Source organism: Drosophila bipectinata, chromosome XR (genome assembly GCF_030179905.1).
Source record: "Drosophila bipectinata strain 14024-0381.07 chromosome XR, DbipHiC1v2, whole genome shotgun sequence".
NCBI lineage: Eukaryota > Metazoa > Arthropoda > Insecta > Diptera > Drosophilidae > Drosophila > Drosophila bipectinata.
This window is the reverse complement of record NC_091735.1, coordinates 17,738,164-17,751,766: the sequence shown is the minus strand read 5'-3', so window position 1 is coordinate 17,751,766 and position 13,603 is coordinate 17,738,164. Positions and strand designations below refer to the sequence as shown.

At 42.2% G+C, this 13,603-nt stretch overlaps 1 protein-coding gene across 1 annotated transcript in view; it reads right to left on the bottom strand.

The window, feature by feature from the left end:
- LOC108131891 (uncharacterized) overlaps nucleotides 1-10,014 on the bottom strand; it is a 60,971-nt gene extending 50,957 nt beyond the window's left edge. The window contains exon 1 of the mRNA XM_043213223.2: nucleotides 9,709-10,014. Coding sequence (XP_043069158.1) covers nucleotides 9,709-9,838 — 130 coding nt within the window. The 5' untranslated portion in view covers nucleotides 9,839-10,014. The remainder of the gene's footprint in view (nucleotides 1-9,708) is intronic.
- Between the last annotated feature and the right edge of the window lie 3,589 nt (nucleotides 10,015-13,603).

Genomic DNA, 13,603 nt, shown 5'->3' with positions numbered 1-13,603 from the left:
TCAGTCTATTCTATTTTTTCATAAAACTCTTAGTTTTCAAAGGTTTACCCTCAAATAGTCATAATTTTGCCCAACTTGGGTCACACTACTGCTATTCAACTATTTGATAAGGTCACTCTAATGCCCTATTCTTCTAATAGACGGCCATTATTACTTTTATTCTTTAATTCTTAGCTTTAAAAGGTGAACACTTGTAAAATAATCATTTTCTTCAACTTAGATGGCTTTAAAAGCTTTACTTTTTTTGAAAAGTTCACTTTTTGACCATTTCCTTTAGGTTGATGGTCACACTTATATATATTCGTTGAAGAAACTCTTAGATTTCAAAGCCTAACTAAGCTATAATCACACTAAGTACACCACACTAATCTATTTTCTCAGAAAAACTTTTTGTTTTGGAAAATGAAGATACATCTCATACCCGAATCATCATAATAATCATCATTTACTACAAAATGGGTCACACTAATAGATTAAAAATCTCAGCTAAGGTCACTCTTTAACCACTCACTCTCTTCTTTAAAACAACGACTCCCACAGCTCTAATTTTTTCAAGGGAACCAACTAGACTTACTTTCCCAACGTAGTCTCTAGTCTCTAGTCTCTCTCTAGTCTTCCTAACTAGTCTAGTGGGTGATTACTAACTAACTAACTAGTCACCACCCAAAAGTAGAATAGAACTCGGTTTCTTTCTCTGCAGAATATCTATACACACACGCACCAAGTGGGGAAGGGGGGGACCTCGTCCGCAAACTGCATTTGGCATTTCGGAGGCAGTCACGCCGGAGGATGGAGGATGGAGGTTGGAGGATGGAGATCTGTGGATGGAGTACTGTGTAGACGGGTGTGCAGATTTCAGATTTTCTTCTTTTTCTTCTTCTTCTTGTTCGTCTTGTGGCTGCACTTTTCAGCTAAAAGTTCAATGCCCCGCCCCTGTAGCAGCGCCCTTTTGTTCGCCAAGGCCTGGCACCCAGTTTCAGTTCCGCATAGTTATGCTTCCCATTGTTGGGGTATATACATACCCTCTCATTACTTTTACTTTCAAGGAGGGTCTATTTTTTTTGGAGTGTAGGGTATTGTTTAGTCGCCTGTAGTCTTCTGTAGAATGCACTTCTGGGTACTTTGTCACAGCAGGTTCATAGCTGAGTCTTATCAGCGGGCCTGTTCTCCTCCAAAAGTCTGGTGGTCTGGGGGGTATAGGTGCCACATACAATTGTTAACCGACACGCCTTGTGGTAATTATGTAAATTACCTATCAACAAGCCTAAAAAAAGGCCTAAAAAACAAAAATCTCTACACAGACCAGCGATGACAACTTATCAACGTGACTTTGGTTGCTTTTTTCATGGCCTGGGGGATAATTTTTGAGATAAATCTGCTGCAACTCTGTGGCGGAAAAAACTAGTAACGAATTATGAGTGTACATCGTTCATGGCTCAGTATCTGGCATTCAAAATCGCCAAATTGCCAAGAAAAACAAAAACATTTTCTTGGCCAAAGGCTATCCATGAGAAACAAGCCAGAAAGTCAGAAAACCAAAAGAGAAGGTCGAGGTGGAAAAATATGGAAAAAATGGGAAAAATATGGAAAAGCAAAAAGGCACTATATATATACAATATTTTTAGGAAAAAGCTCAAGATCATCATGCACTTGTAACCCATTGTTGGGTTAAACTGAATTTAAAGAAAACAGAGACTGGAAAGTCTCTGGAAAGGTCTCTGGAAAGGGTCTTTATATATATAAGGGTCTACATATATCTTTTTTTTTTTGATTTTTTGTTAAAATCTTAAAATCTTAAAATCTTAAAATCTTAAAATCTTAAAATCTTAAAATCTTAAAATCTTAAAATCTTAAAATCTTAAAATCTTAAAATCTTAAAATCTTAAAATCTTAAAATCTTAAAATCTTAAAATCTTAAAATCTTAAAATCTTAAAATCTTAAAATCTTAAAATCTTAAAATCTTAAAATCTTAAAATCTTAAAATCTTAAAATCTTAAAATCTTAAAATCTTAAAATCTTAAAATCTTAAAATCTTAAAATCTTAAAATCTTAAAATCTTAAAATCTTAAAATCTTAAAATCTTAAAATCTTAAAATCTTAAAATCTTAAAATCTTAAAATCTTAACGAGGCGTGAAAATTTCCAAGCCAACTAATAGCTCCTGATGTTCCAGAGTGGAGGAGGAAGGAGGGATTATCTTATGGACTGGGGACCTTGACTCTGGGCACACCCCTTAACTGGTCTAGAGCCCTATACCTCCGACAGCTGCCCTTTCCAAAAAAATCTCCCATTTCGGTGTTGTTTTAACGGTCCAGTTACACACCTATCTGAGATTCTAAAGGTGCGGGCGTTGGACGAGAAGAGGTCTAAGCACTCTGATGACCACCCCGATGTGGCCAGCCAGCCAGGCATCTTGTGTGGCCCAATCGGAGACCCAAGAGTTAAGAAGGTAAAAGGAGACAATTAATTTCAATCTCCCCACCTACCTACCTACCTGAAGGAAAATGATTGAAACTTGACTCTGAATATCGGCTTTTGTGGAAAACTTTTCTGAACCACTATATATATAGATTCTCTTTTGAAAATTATAACTAATAGTTCCATCATCTCTTCATTTTTCCCACCAGATGTTCAACCCTGTATCTGTTTTCTAATTTTTTGCACTTCCCAACTAGAGTCTAGAGTGTAGAGTCTAGATATTCGCACAGTTTACGAGTTCCCCCCCCAAAAAAAATCATAATAATAACAATAACAATTTCCTGCCTGAAGATCCGAAAGGTAAACAACTAGCTTGGAATTATTATTTACGAGCCAATTCTGTTCAGATGCTCAGATACTAGATTTAAGATCCTCATATCGAATGTTTACAGAAGTGATATCAATATTTGAGGGCCAAGGGAGGGTGCGAATCTATTTCCAAAGCCAACCAACCGAAAACCACAACATAATATACCCTTTTTTTTTGACTTTGCAACCCTCGTGTCCTGTATCCTGCTTCCTATATCCTGCATCCTGCATCCTGTGCTGGTTTTTCGCAATAAAATAATTTCGTGTAATCCGGTCTGCGCGTGCTCTCAATTATTGCCAAGCGATTTCATGAGTGGCACTTAGGGGTTGGGGATTTGGGGGTGGGAGGTAGAAGGTCACAGGGGTTGGGGCACATGTCCTGTTTGTGGAAGCGCGTGCAGTTGTGAAATAAATTGGTCTAAGGACTCTCTTCTTTATAGAGTATGGGAGTTACTTAGAATTTATTGAAAAATATTAAAAAATATCTTAAAGACTAATTAAACAGTAACTTAAGATCTTTAAAGATATTCCAAAGCATGAACTTTATTCTCCCTATAGTCGAGTCTATAGATATATAGTCTACTAGATATACTAGATACAGTATACTAGATCTAGTATACCCCTCGCATTGCCTGCAGTTGGCTGAGCAAATGGCCGTTTTCAACAAACAAGGTCACTCTACTGGTCGTTTTTTTAAAGATTAGGTCACTCTGTAACCGTTTTCTATAGATAGATGGTCACTCTAGTATAGTCTAGTTAGAGAACTCTTAGTTCAAAGTCTTAGTTCAAAGGTTAACCCTCGAATAGTCATCATTTTCCCCAACTTGGGTCACTCTACTTCTTTTCAACTCTTTGATAAGGTCACTCTAACACCCTTTTCTTCTAATAGACGGTCATATTGCTCTCTTCATTTTTAATTCTTAATTTTCTTCATCTTCGTTATATTTTCTTGGCTGATCAGGCAGCTTATTTTGGAAAATTTTATTGAAACGCAAAAATGAAAAATTTCCACCACTTTTAATTACGTTCTATTTTTGGGTCAGAGGGGCCTGGAAACCAAAAAGAGCTCAAAAATTGAAAAACAAAACAATGCAATTGCGATTCTGATTCCGATTCTGGTTCCCTTCCCGGCCCCCCCCTCACAGGCCTACTCCACATCAGTTCCTATCAGAAGCTTGGGAGGGAAAATGCAAATCGCATTTCATGCCAACTGATTTTCGGTATTTCAGCATTTTCGGAGAAGACCCTTTGTTCCCATCGGCTTTTGTGGGAATTCCGGAATTTTAAGCCTCCGTCGTGTGGGTTTTGGGTTCTTAAGTCTTCTTCAGTTGTGTTGTGTCTGATTTTTGCCGCAATTTCGTATGCCTGGGTATTTGGACAAAAAATACATCTCCGACACCTCCGGGAGGAAGCCTGATGGACACCTGATGTGAGGGGCCTCTGACCGACCCACTTTAGTGGATAGTGCTGGGGATTATCTCTTATCCACCAACTAGGATATCATACACATCTCCCATACTCTCCATAGTATGCTAACCAGCTGCCTGCATCTCTGCCTGAATCGTGACATGCTCCAGACACGCCCCCAACTCTTTTTTTTTATTTTTTTTATATTTTTCTTTATAACAACCCCAGAGATCGTGTTACAGGCGTGCTTTTGACGCGTTTCAACAAAAGTCCAGAAACATAAACCCTCGGGCCTCCATAAGAGGGAAGTGCTTGAGAAGAAGGGTCGCTGGAACTGAGATCCTAGCCCACTGGTCTCCAGAATCTCCAGATTATTGAACCACAAACAAAATCGAAATTAAAATCGATGCGATTCGCTGATGTATACATTTCTGATGTTGTTTCGAAAGACATTCAACTCGAAGAGTTCGTGCAGCTGGAATGTGCAACAAAGGGGGAGGGGGTTGGTGGGGGAGACTATATAGGACTTTCCGGGTCAATAGCAAAATGAGCCAAGAAGCACGAAGCATCAGACACGTGTGTTTTGGGAGGGAAAGTACTCTAACTGAGGGCGCCAAGTTCAAGGGCAGGTTGGGTCTAAAGAGGGGTTTTTTTTTAAATAAAAAAAAGTGTGATTTATAATTTAAAAAATAGAATAAAAAATAAAAGGGCTTTAGGTTAAAAGTTACCAAGATTTAAAGAGAAGATACAAAGATATAAAGGCCTTAGTTATCTAATAGATTCTTATTCTTGCAAGTATCTAGTATATAGTATCTTCTCTAAGATAGTATCTCCTAGTTCCCTGCTAGACTACCTCCTATATCTTCTCCTTCTTATGCTTTCTTTTTCAGTATCTACCTTTTTATTTGTTTATCCTTCTATTTCAAGCACCTTGTATGTATGTCCTTGTGATCCTTGCTACCTGTTTTCAAGACAAACAGGACCTCTGTTTACCATTTTTTTTACCAGGGAACTCAACAGATGCTTTTAGAAACTAAGCCCTGGGACTTGAACCCCTGGACTTTGGCCCCCGGATAATTATAGAAACAGTTCCTCGAAACAGTTCCCCCAGCTAGTAGGGGCTTCGACTTTAAATGGCCAGGAACTGAGAACTGGTAACTACTATAGTTCAGGGAACTGGCTACCGACCAGCTAAGAGCTCCACAGGCCAAGAGCCTAAGAGCCTAACTGGCTGGCCATTTATTTTTCCCAACTTACCATATCATATATGGTGGGTGGAGGGGTGGAGGGTGGAGGGGGGGGAGTGCTATTTTTTGTTGTCTGAGAATGCGGGCAGTGCGTGGGCAGCACAACATGCGAGGCAGCAACAGAAACAGAAACCGAAACCAAAACTGAAACCGAAAGTGCAACTTGCAACCACAGTCTGACTTCGATAGGAAGTGCCTCCTGCTATAGAGTCTCTGTACTAGAAGCTCTACTGTACTTGCCGAAATTGCCTTAAGAGCTTTATGACACCTGGCATGCAATTACATGGACATTCCATTCTGGTCTCCACCATCAATTATGCAATCCAAGTGCTAAGTGGGTGGGTGTGGGGGGGACTTGGCTTTGTCTGTTAGAGTCTTTAACCCTAAGATGCTATCCCTAACTAATGCTATTAACTTAATAACTCTATCTTGTTAGTTTCCGATCAGTTATGCTGCAACAATGTTGGTAATCTAGCCTGTCTGAGGATCTAATACACTGCAAGAAATAGTAGCTATAGGCGTAGTCTGGAGTCTGGAGCATGTCTGTCTGTCCATCTGGCTCGTCTGCTTCCGGCTCAGTGCCACGCCTGCGAATGGCTTGTTGGACATAAATCATGTTGTTGTTGTTGTTGTTGTTGTTGTTGTTGACCAACAGCAGCCCACTGTCATCATCAGAGATCGTTTTGTGCCACAAAATGCTGGCCATACGCTTTTTCGTCGTCGTTTTTCAAGTCAATCCAGTTAACTTTTCTGACAGTCGAACATAAAAACTTAATTAAGCAGCCACTGGCACCGACATGGCGGCCCAGTTTTCCGATTTCGGATTCTAATTCGGATTCGATATATATATATACATATAGATAGATTTTGGGAGGCGAAAGTAATGCGGCTATGGGTCAACGGTGCGTATGCGCAATGTCTGAAAGGCTGGCTGCTGGCCAAATGGGCTACCAAGAGGGGGAGTAGCTATGCCTACGAGGGGGAGTGACCTACCAGAGAAAGGGGGGGTGTCTATAATTAACAGTGGCATCTCTTCAAAGGGAAGAGATCCCCCCCACCTTTTACTAACCTTAATTTCTCCTTCTCTAAACTTGGCTTAATTGTGTCAACACCGAAAACCAATTGGCCAGCAAATGTAGATCTCTCAATTCACCGCCCCTTGTGCCACTCTGCCACTTGCCACACTCTCTGCCACTTGCCACAAACAATTTATGGCTTTCAATTGGCATTGACAGCGATAATTGGCCGCGTGTGCCGCCGAACTAAGCCAAGTTAGTATGGAGATGTTGCTGTTTTTGCCGAGGAGGGACGGCGAGGCGTGGCAGCTAACGGGAGACTTGGCAACTTGGCGACTTGGCGACAGCACGCAGGCAGAAGCCACAGCCACAGCCAGCATCTACTAAATAATGTCCAATATATATTCGGCCATTAATCATCCTGGCCATGGCCTACAAAGGCCAGTAATGTGCAAACTTTCCAGCAAACAGCATCAGCATCAGCATCAGCACTAGTTCGATTTATGGCATCGATAACCAACATCGATGATTAAGGATTTTTTAAATTAATTATTAAGATTTAGGATTTAAAAAAAAAAACAGGAGTTTAAAAATTTATTTAAAAGAAGACTTCAAGATGTTTTAAGACTATTATTATTTACATAAGGGATGGAGATAAAGTTTGGCAACTTCTTTTGAAAAAAGGCTTTTTTTTGTTTTTGCTTCTAAAAGTTTAACATCTAAGGAATATTTTATTATTTATTTATTATAATTTATTATTATTTTATTATATTCACAAAGTTATAGTAGATTGAATAGCCGTACCTCTAACTTAGGGTTAGGTAGCTCTAACTTTGAAAACCGCTTTCCTCAAACCAGTCATTTTTTAAGTCGGTGACCAGCTTAAAGAAAAAACTACTGATCCTACTGATGCTTTTTTTTTTTGAAATTTTTGGAAACTTTTTTTTTAATTCTACATATACTACTACAACTATATATAGCCGTCGAATTTTCAAAAATCGAGACAATATTCAAAAATATTTGTACATAGTATATTCGACAAAAATGTGTCGAAAATCGTCATTTTTGTTTCAAAATGGCTTCAAAAATTTAAAAAAATCCAGAGGAGACTACAAATTTTAAACATTTAACTAAAAAAAGGTATAATAACAAGATATATAAATTCAATATTTTAATTTTTTTGGTTTCAGATGATTCAGTAATCCAGTGCTGCTTTAGGCTTCGTCACCCAACAAAAAACTTAATTATTATTAAGTTATTATTAATTAATCAGTAATTTCTCTCTATTTCTTAACAAACGATGTTTCTGGTTTTTTCTTTTAATACTTTAAATGGACCTGGGGTAATAATTTTTTCTGAAAATAGTTCTTTTTAAGAGAAAAGACACCCTACTCTTCGCTCAAGTAGAAGCTACTTTAAGCTTCTTTTAAAAAAAACTATTAGAATAAGATAATAGCGAGACAATAATCGATATAGTACCATTATCTTCTAATTCCACTTCTGTAGCCAATCAATTTTATTGTTTCTTTCAAAAAATACATAAATGGAGGTCATAAACGAAGGGTGTGAAAAAATGTTCAATTTTAATAAAATGTCTTAAACTTTGAAATGTAAAAAAATAGAAATAATTTGTTATAAAATAAATTCCTTTCTTCATTGTCTGGTATAGATATCCAAGTAGATGGTGTTAAAATTTCAAACCGATCCGTTTATTCACTTTCGAGTAATGGAGATCGAGAACCGAGAACCGAGAACCCTTCTTAGAAACAAAGTTATTCGGTCTTCTTTGAGGAACTCTGACTTGAGCTCCGAAAATATCTATCCGATTCAGTTCAAATATATATACATATATAGATATAGATTTTTTGAAAATCCAACTGCGTATAACCCCTTATGCCTAATATAAATAAAAACTGCCAACAGATTTCAATTAAAAATTTCTAAAAAAATCAGAGCCACAGTCAGCTCCCAAAATGCTTTAGTTTCCAAAACAGGAAAACCACAAGAAGTCAGTTACCAGAACCCACATTCATGCACTTAGAAAAACCCGAGGCTTGAAAACCAATTCCAATCAATATTAAGTGCTGTTTTTAATATTTGTTTTTTTTTTTTGAATATTTATCAAAAAATGGCATCTGAAATGGTACCTTTTGTTGTTTGTCGCTTTATCTCCTTATTTTTTTTCCATTTTTTGGGAAGTACAACAGTACGTATGCGCATTGTCTGGATTTTTTGTTATAATTTTGCAGATAAGTTGAGATTGTTCGGTTACATTGTTTTCTTGTTGTTGTTGTGGCTTGTTGTTGTTATGCAAATTATTGTTGAACCAACAAGAGTGTTGTGTTTCTGTTTCTGCTTGAATTTTAATTAATTATTGCGCATACGCCGGGTTGTACAGCCAAACTAAAGACTTTCACTAAAAAACAGGAGACTCCTAAAGGCTTAAATAATAATTCTAGACATCTTAACCCTTAAAGCTCTTAACCCTTAAAGAAAAGAATAGTAAAGAGTCTCGATCTTGTTGCAATGTTGCAATTAACTGAGACTCTCTCTCTCTGGGCGACATTGATTAACGGAGTGCCTAGTTAAGGCAGCACTCAAACACGCGCTGCTAATGCCTCAGATACTAACCACCAGATACAGATACAGATACATCCACTGAGATACACAATCCACAATAATCTCGGATACAAAAACAGACAATAATGGCAAATAAACGACAACAAAAGTGCAATAATATTTCTTTTATTCATTTGTTGATTTATTATTGAATGGAAAATGGAAAATGGAAAATGGAAAGTACTATATACACATCAAGTACTATTTTATTTTATTTTTATTTTTTTATTTTTTATATCCCGAACACCCTTCATTATTTATTTATTTATTTATTTTTTCAAGTTAGTCTGTTGCCCTCTGAGGGGCTACGACCTGGACTCTCTCTCTCCAGACCAGTCATCTAGTCATCCAGTCTTTGTATATTAATTCTATAGCTATATATTCTTGACCTTTTTCAAGAATTCATACTAAACTTTATAGCCTTTTTTTAATTAAAAATAGTCCTTTGTTTTAGTTTCTTGTCAAGAGCATTTACAAATCATACTATTAGTGACTAATATGACTCATCTCGGGGCCAGAATTACGCACAAAAATAGCCAAAACTGCCAGGCATTTGGAGGCTATAGAAGGCACCTCTATATGTATCGGTTAAAAATGATTCATCATCAGGGGAGGGGGGTTGGTTTACCTACATTTTAGTAGCACCACTCCAGCTGCCTGTTGGTGGGGCAGACCCAGGTTACTGTGACGACGCAATAACTGCTGTTGCTCCAAAGGGGGAGTATCCACCAGAGAGGTCTTCTTAATCAACTGAAAGGCCATTGCTAATGGTTCTCACAATAATTCACAACAATTCACAACAATTACATCACTTTACATCAGAGATCCTCCTCCTCCTCCTCCTTCTCTTTTTATTTTCAAAAATTCTTCACAAAATACAGGTGATAAGCAAACACACACAGAGAGTGCCCGCGTTTTTTTTTATGTCGGCGGTACTGGCACCGAACCGAAAAAAAAATATATAGCATGTGGCATCCGCGACAAGATCGATTCTACTGAAACCGCATCCACAACGACGTCGTGAATGGAGCCCGAAGCGCAGACCCAACAACGAAGTGAGCAAAAAAAAAATATAAAAAAAACAAAAATAAAAAAATCGAGACTAAAGCCAGCGGAGCATGGATCGCTTTGGAAAATTGAATTTTGGGTTTGGTTTTTCTGCTGCTTTCTGATGCTTGCTTTGCATGCAAAGGCCTATGGGTGGGCGGGGGAGTGCAGGCGGTCCAGGGGAGCGATAAGAAAATGGGGGAAAAGTGGAAAACGTGCTCCAAAGCCCCAAAAAACGAAAAAAAACAGCGATATTCCCCCAGAGGTGAGTAAGTAGCGCCATCACTCGGCTGGCAGAGGAAGCTAGTCAGCCAGTACAGAGCGCCACTAGCCACAGAAGGTTAAAAAAAAAAGCGCCATCTTACGTTTGAAAATGAAAACAAACTCGTGTAGAATAGAGAGAGTTGCATTTTTCTAACAATAGGAGCGCTAGAAAGCACTGCATTTACCCAACAGGTGGCTTTCACTAAAAACTTAATTAAAGCAAATTATTAAAGATTTTAGTAAGTGATTAGTAAGTTATATAATAGTAAAAGATAGTATTTAGCTGCTGAAGCTATTTATTTAGTTAATTTAGTATTAAATTCCATTACTTTGCTTAGTTTTTGGTTCTCTACATCTGTGTAAATAATTCCATGTAGATACTACTAGTGAGGTGAATATTAAATACTGGTTTTTTAAATAAAAGTTTTTATATTTTAAGTGCTAATATTTTTAAAAATATATATTCTGACTCACCCGTTAATCCTGTATCATTGATACTCGACGTGGATGTGGAGAATCCCGGCAACTTGCGCCATCCCTTTCGGCTCCAGAAGCTGCGCGCCTTGGACTCCTGGACCGGCCCCGACCCAGCCTGGCCCACTGGTCCTGGGCCTGACACCGCCGCACCACCACCCCTACCGCCCAGCTGGTTGGGTCCCGGATCCTCGGCTGCCCGTATCCTGGCACAGCTGAGAATTCTCCGGCCACACGAGGCCCGCGACAGGAAGCCACCGCCCGAGCCGGAACCGGACCCGGTGCCGGACTCGTCGTAGACAGTGGCCGCCCGCTGGAAGGAGCGACAGCTCTGGGTGGCCGCCACCGTGAGCGTGGGCGTCTGGCGGGCGCACTTGATGTGCTGCGTCTTGCTCAGCCGGAGACTGCCGATGTAGCTGGCGCCGCTGCTGCTGCCACTGAAGCCGCTGTCCAGGTCGCCACCGGCGGCGGCGGCAACGGGTCCTGGCACCTTGCCGCTCCGCTTGCTATCACAGATGTTGTCCGCCGAGGCGGAGGTCAAGCGGGCGGACAGCATGGTCGGTGGCTGACCGCTGGCCGCCGTCACACTCACACTTGGCTGCTGCTGCTTCTGGGGACTCGGCTGGGCATCCGCTGCCGAGGTGGCCGCCACTGGGGACTCCCCACCACCGGTGGGCAGCGGATCGTGCTTGGGCGGACTCTCCGGCATCAGCATGGCCTCCACGCTGAGGTTCAGCTCACCGAGGATCTTGTGGTGGCGGTTCTGCACCCGACGCAGCTCCTCCTCCACGAGGGTCTGGTTCAGCGAGCCCGCCGAGTGGGAGCCCACGGTGCTCCGCAGGTGGCCCACGGTGCTCTGGAGGGTGGCCGCGTTGATCTCCTCGTAGAAGTTCTCGCTCTGGCCCGCCTTGGTGTGACTGGTGATCTTGTGGTAGCGCGTCTGGTAGGACTGGAGGGTGGCGGGACTCACCAGCTGCTTGTTTTTCTTGCCCTTGGAGAGCAGGGCCCGGATGGAGTTGGGCGGTGGCGGGTCCGAGGAGGTCGGCGGAGCTCCTCCAGCGGCAGCAGTGGCTGCCCCCTTCTCAGGGCGTGGCACATTGGAATGCCTCATGGCTGCCCCAGGCTCATAGTAGGCGTAGGAGTAGTCATGGTGCATGTTCGGATGGTGGCCGGAATGGGTGGTCTGGCTGGTCTGCCGGCCGAGACTCTTGCTGTGCCGCGCCGCCAGCTGCTTGAGGTGGTGGGGCGATGCCTCCTGACCTCCCGGCTCGTTGCAGATCTCGATGGCGTCCGGATCCGGGTCTGGGTACCGCGGCACCTGCTGCCTCTTGCTGCCCTTCGGGGAGCCTTGGAGCGGCGGCGGGTAGTCCGGCGGTGGCGGAAACTGCAGGCAGTGCTTAGCCATGCCCCCTCCGTGCACCGCCTCCAGCTGTTGTTGTTGTTGTTGTTGCAACTTCTGCTGTTGCTGCTTCAGTCGCTGCAGTTGGGTCTGCTGTTGCGTGTAATAGTTCTGATTGGAGGGCTGCTGCTGGTGGTGATGATGGTGGTGGCTGTGGTGGTGCGTCGGTGGCTGCTGGTGATGGTGGTGCGCCTTGTGGATCAGTACCTTGCCGGTCACACCCCCCCCGTGCACCGCATGGGGCGGCGAGGAGTGAGCCGGTACGGCAGGATTGCCGCCGTTGTTGCGTCTGCTGCCCAAGCCCAGGCTCTCCATGGCACATGTTGTAGGATCTGGAAGACATAAGAGAGGGAATCATGAGAGGAGGTATGCTAGGGGCTAGGGGAACTTTGACCTCTCAAGGGGAGTAGGCAGGCAGGCCACCATCCATCCGGGTTAACCATCCCAGAATTTCCTTAAGAATTCCAGGAATTCCAGGAGTTGCTGGGCAAGATTACGATCCAGACTTTGCTGGAAAACATAATGAAGTTGACGACGATAATGCCACCAAGTTATGATTCGGAGGAGTCCTCTGCCAAGACCAAAACCAACAGAAGGTAGCAGACAGAAATTTCAATTTCTGTAATTTGATAGCCGAGAGTGTCTGTCCAGAGTCCAGAGTGCCAGGATCTGGTTCTAGCTCCATCTCCCTCTATCTCCAAGCAGTACTACTCTCCTGGTCTGGTAACCCGAGACGGGTCTGAGAACTGGACACGATCTCGTTGGCACAGCAGGTCCCCAAATTAGCGTCTAAATTTAGCTACTCAACAAATTCGAATCCCAGCAAGGGCCCAGCAAGGGGCACTAACTCTATCTATCTCTTTCTTATGTACCTAAGGCCATCTCTTTCTTTTAAAGGTCTACTGAGGCAGCTTCAAGTCCCTGTCCCTGTCCCTTGGAGGAGGAAAGGGTTTAAGGGGACTTGCAACATCAAAAACTCAAAACGCATGTCAGATACCATAAGGGTTAAAGGTAGGCGGTGGGAGTGGGAGTGGGCGGTGGGAGTGCGAGTGGGTGTGGCAGTGCATCCTGCATCTCCGCCCTTAGGGGCAGCACTTGAATAAAAACTCCCCCTTGAGAGAGAGAAGCCTCTCCTGGAACTGTGTATGCCTTCTGGACTTCCTGGAATGCCCCGCTAGTTTGCAATCTTGAGACTTCCTTCCAGTCCCACTTCCAGTCGCACTTCCAGTCCCTGCCAGCTGCCAATATTCTCTCTCACAAGTGACTTTCGCTGATCGATTGGGCGGCGATGACCCCCAAAAGGGGTAAGGAGGGGCCTGACTCTTAATTAGAAACACACGCAC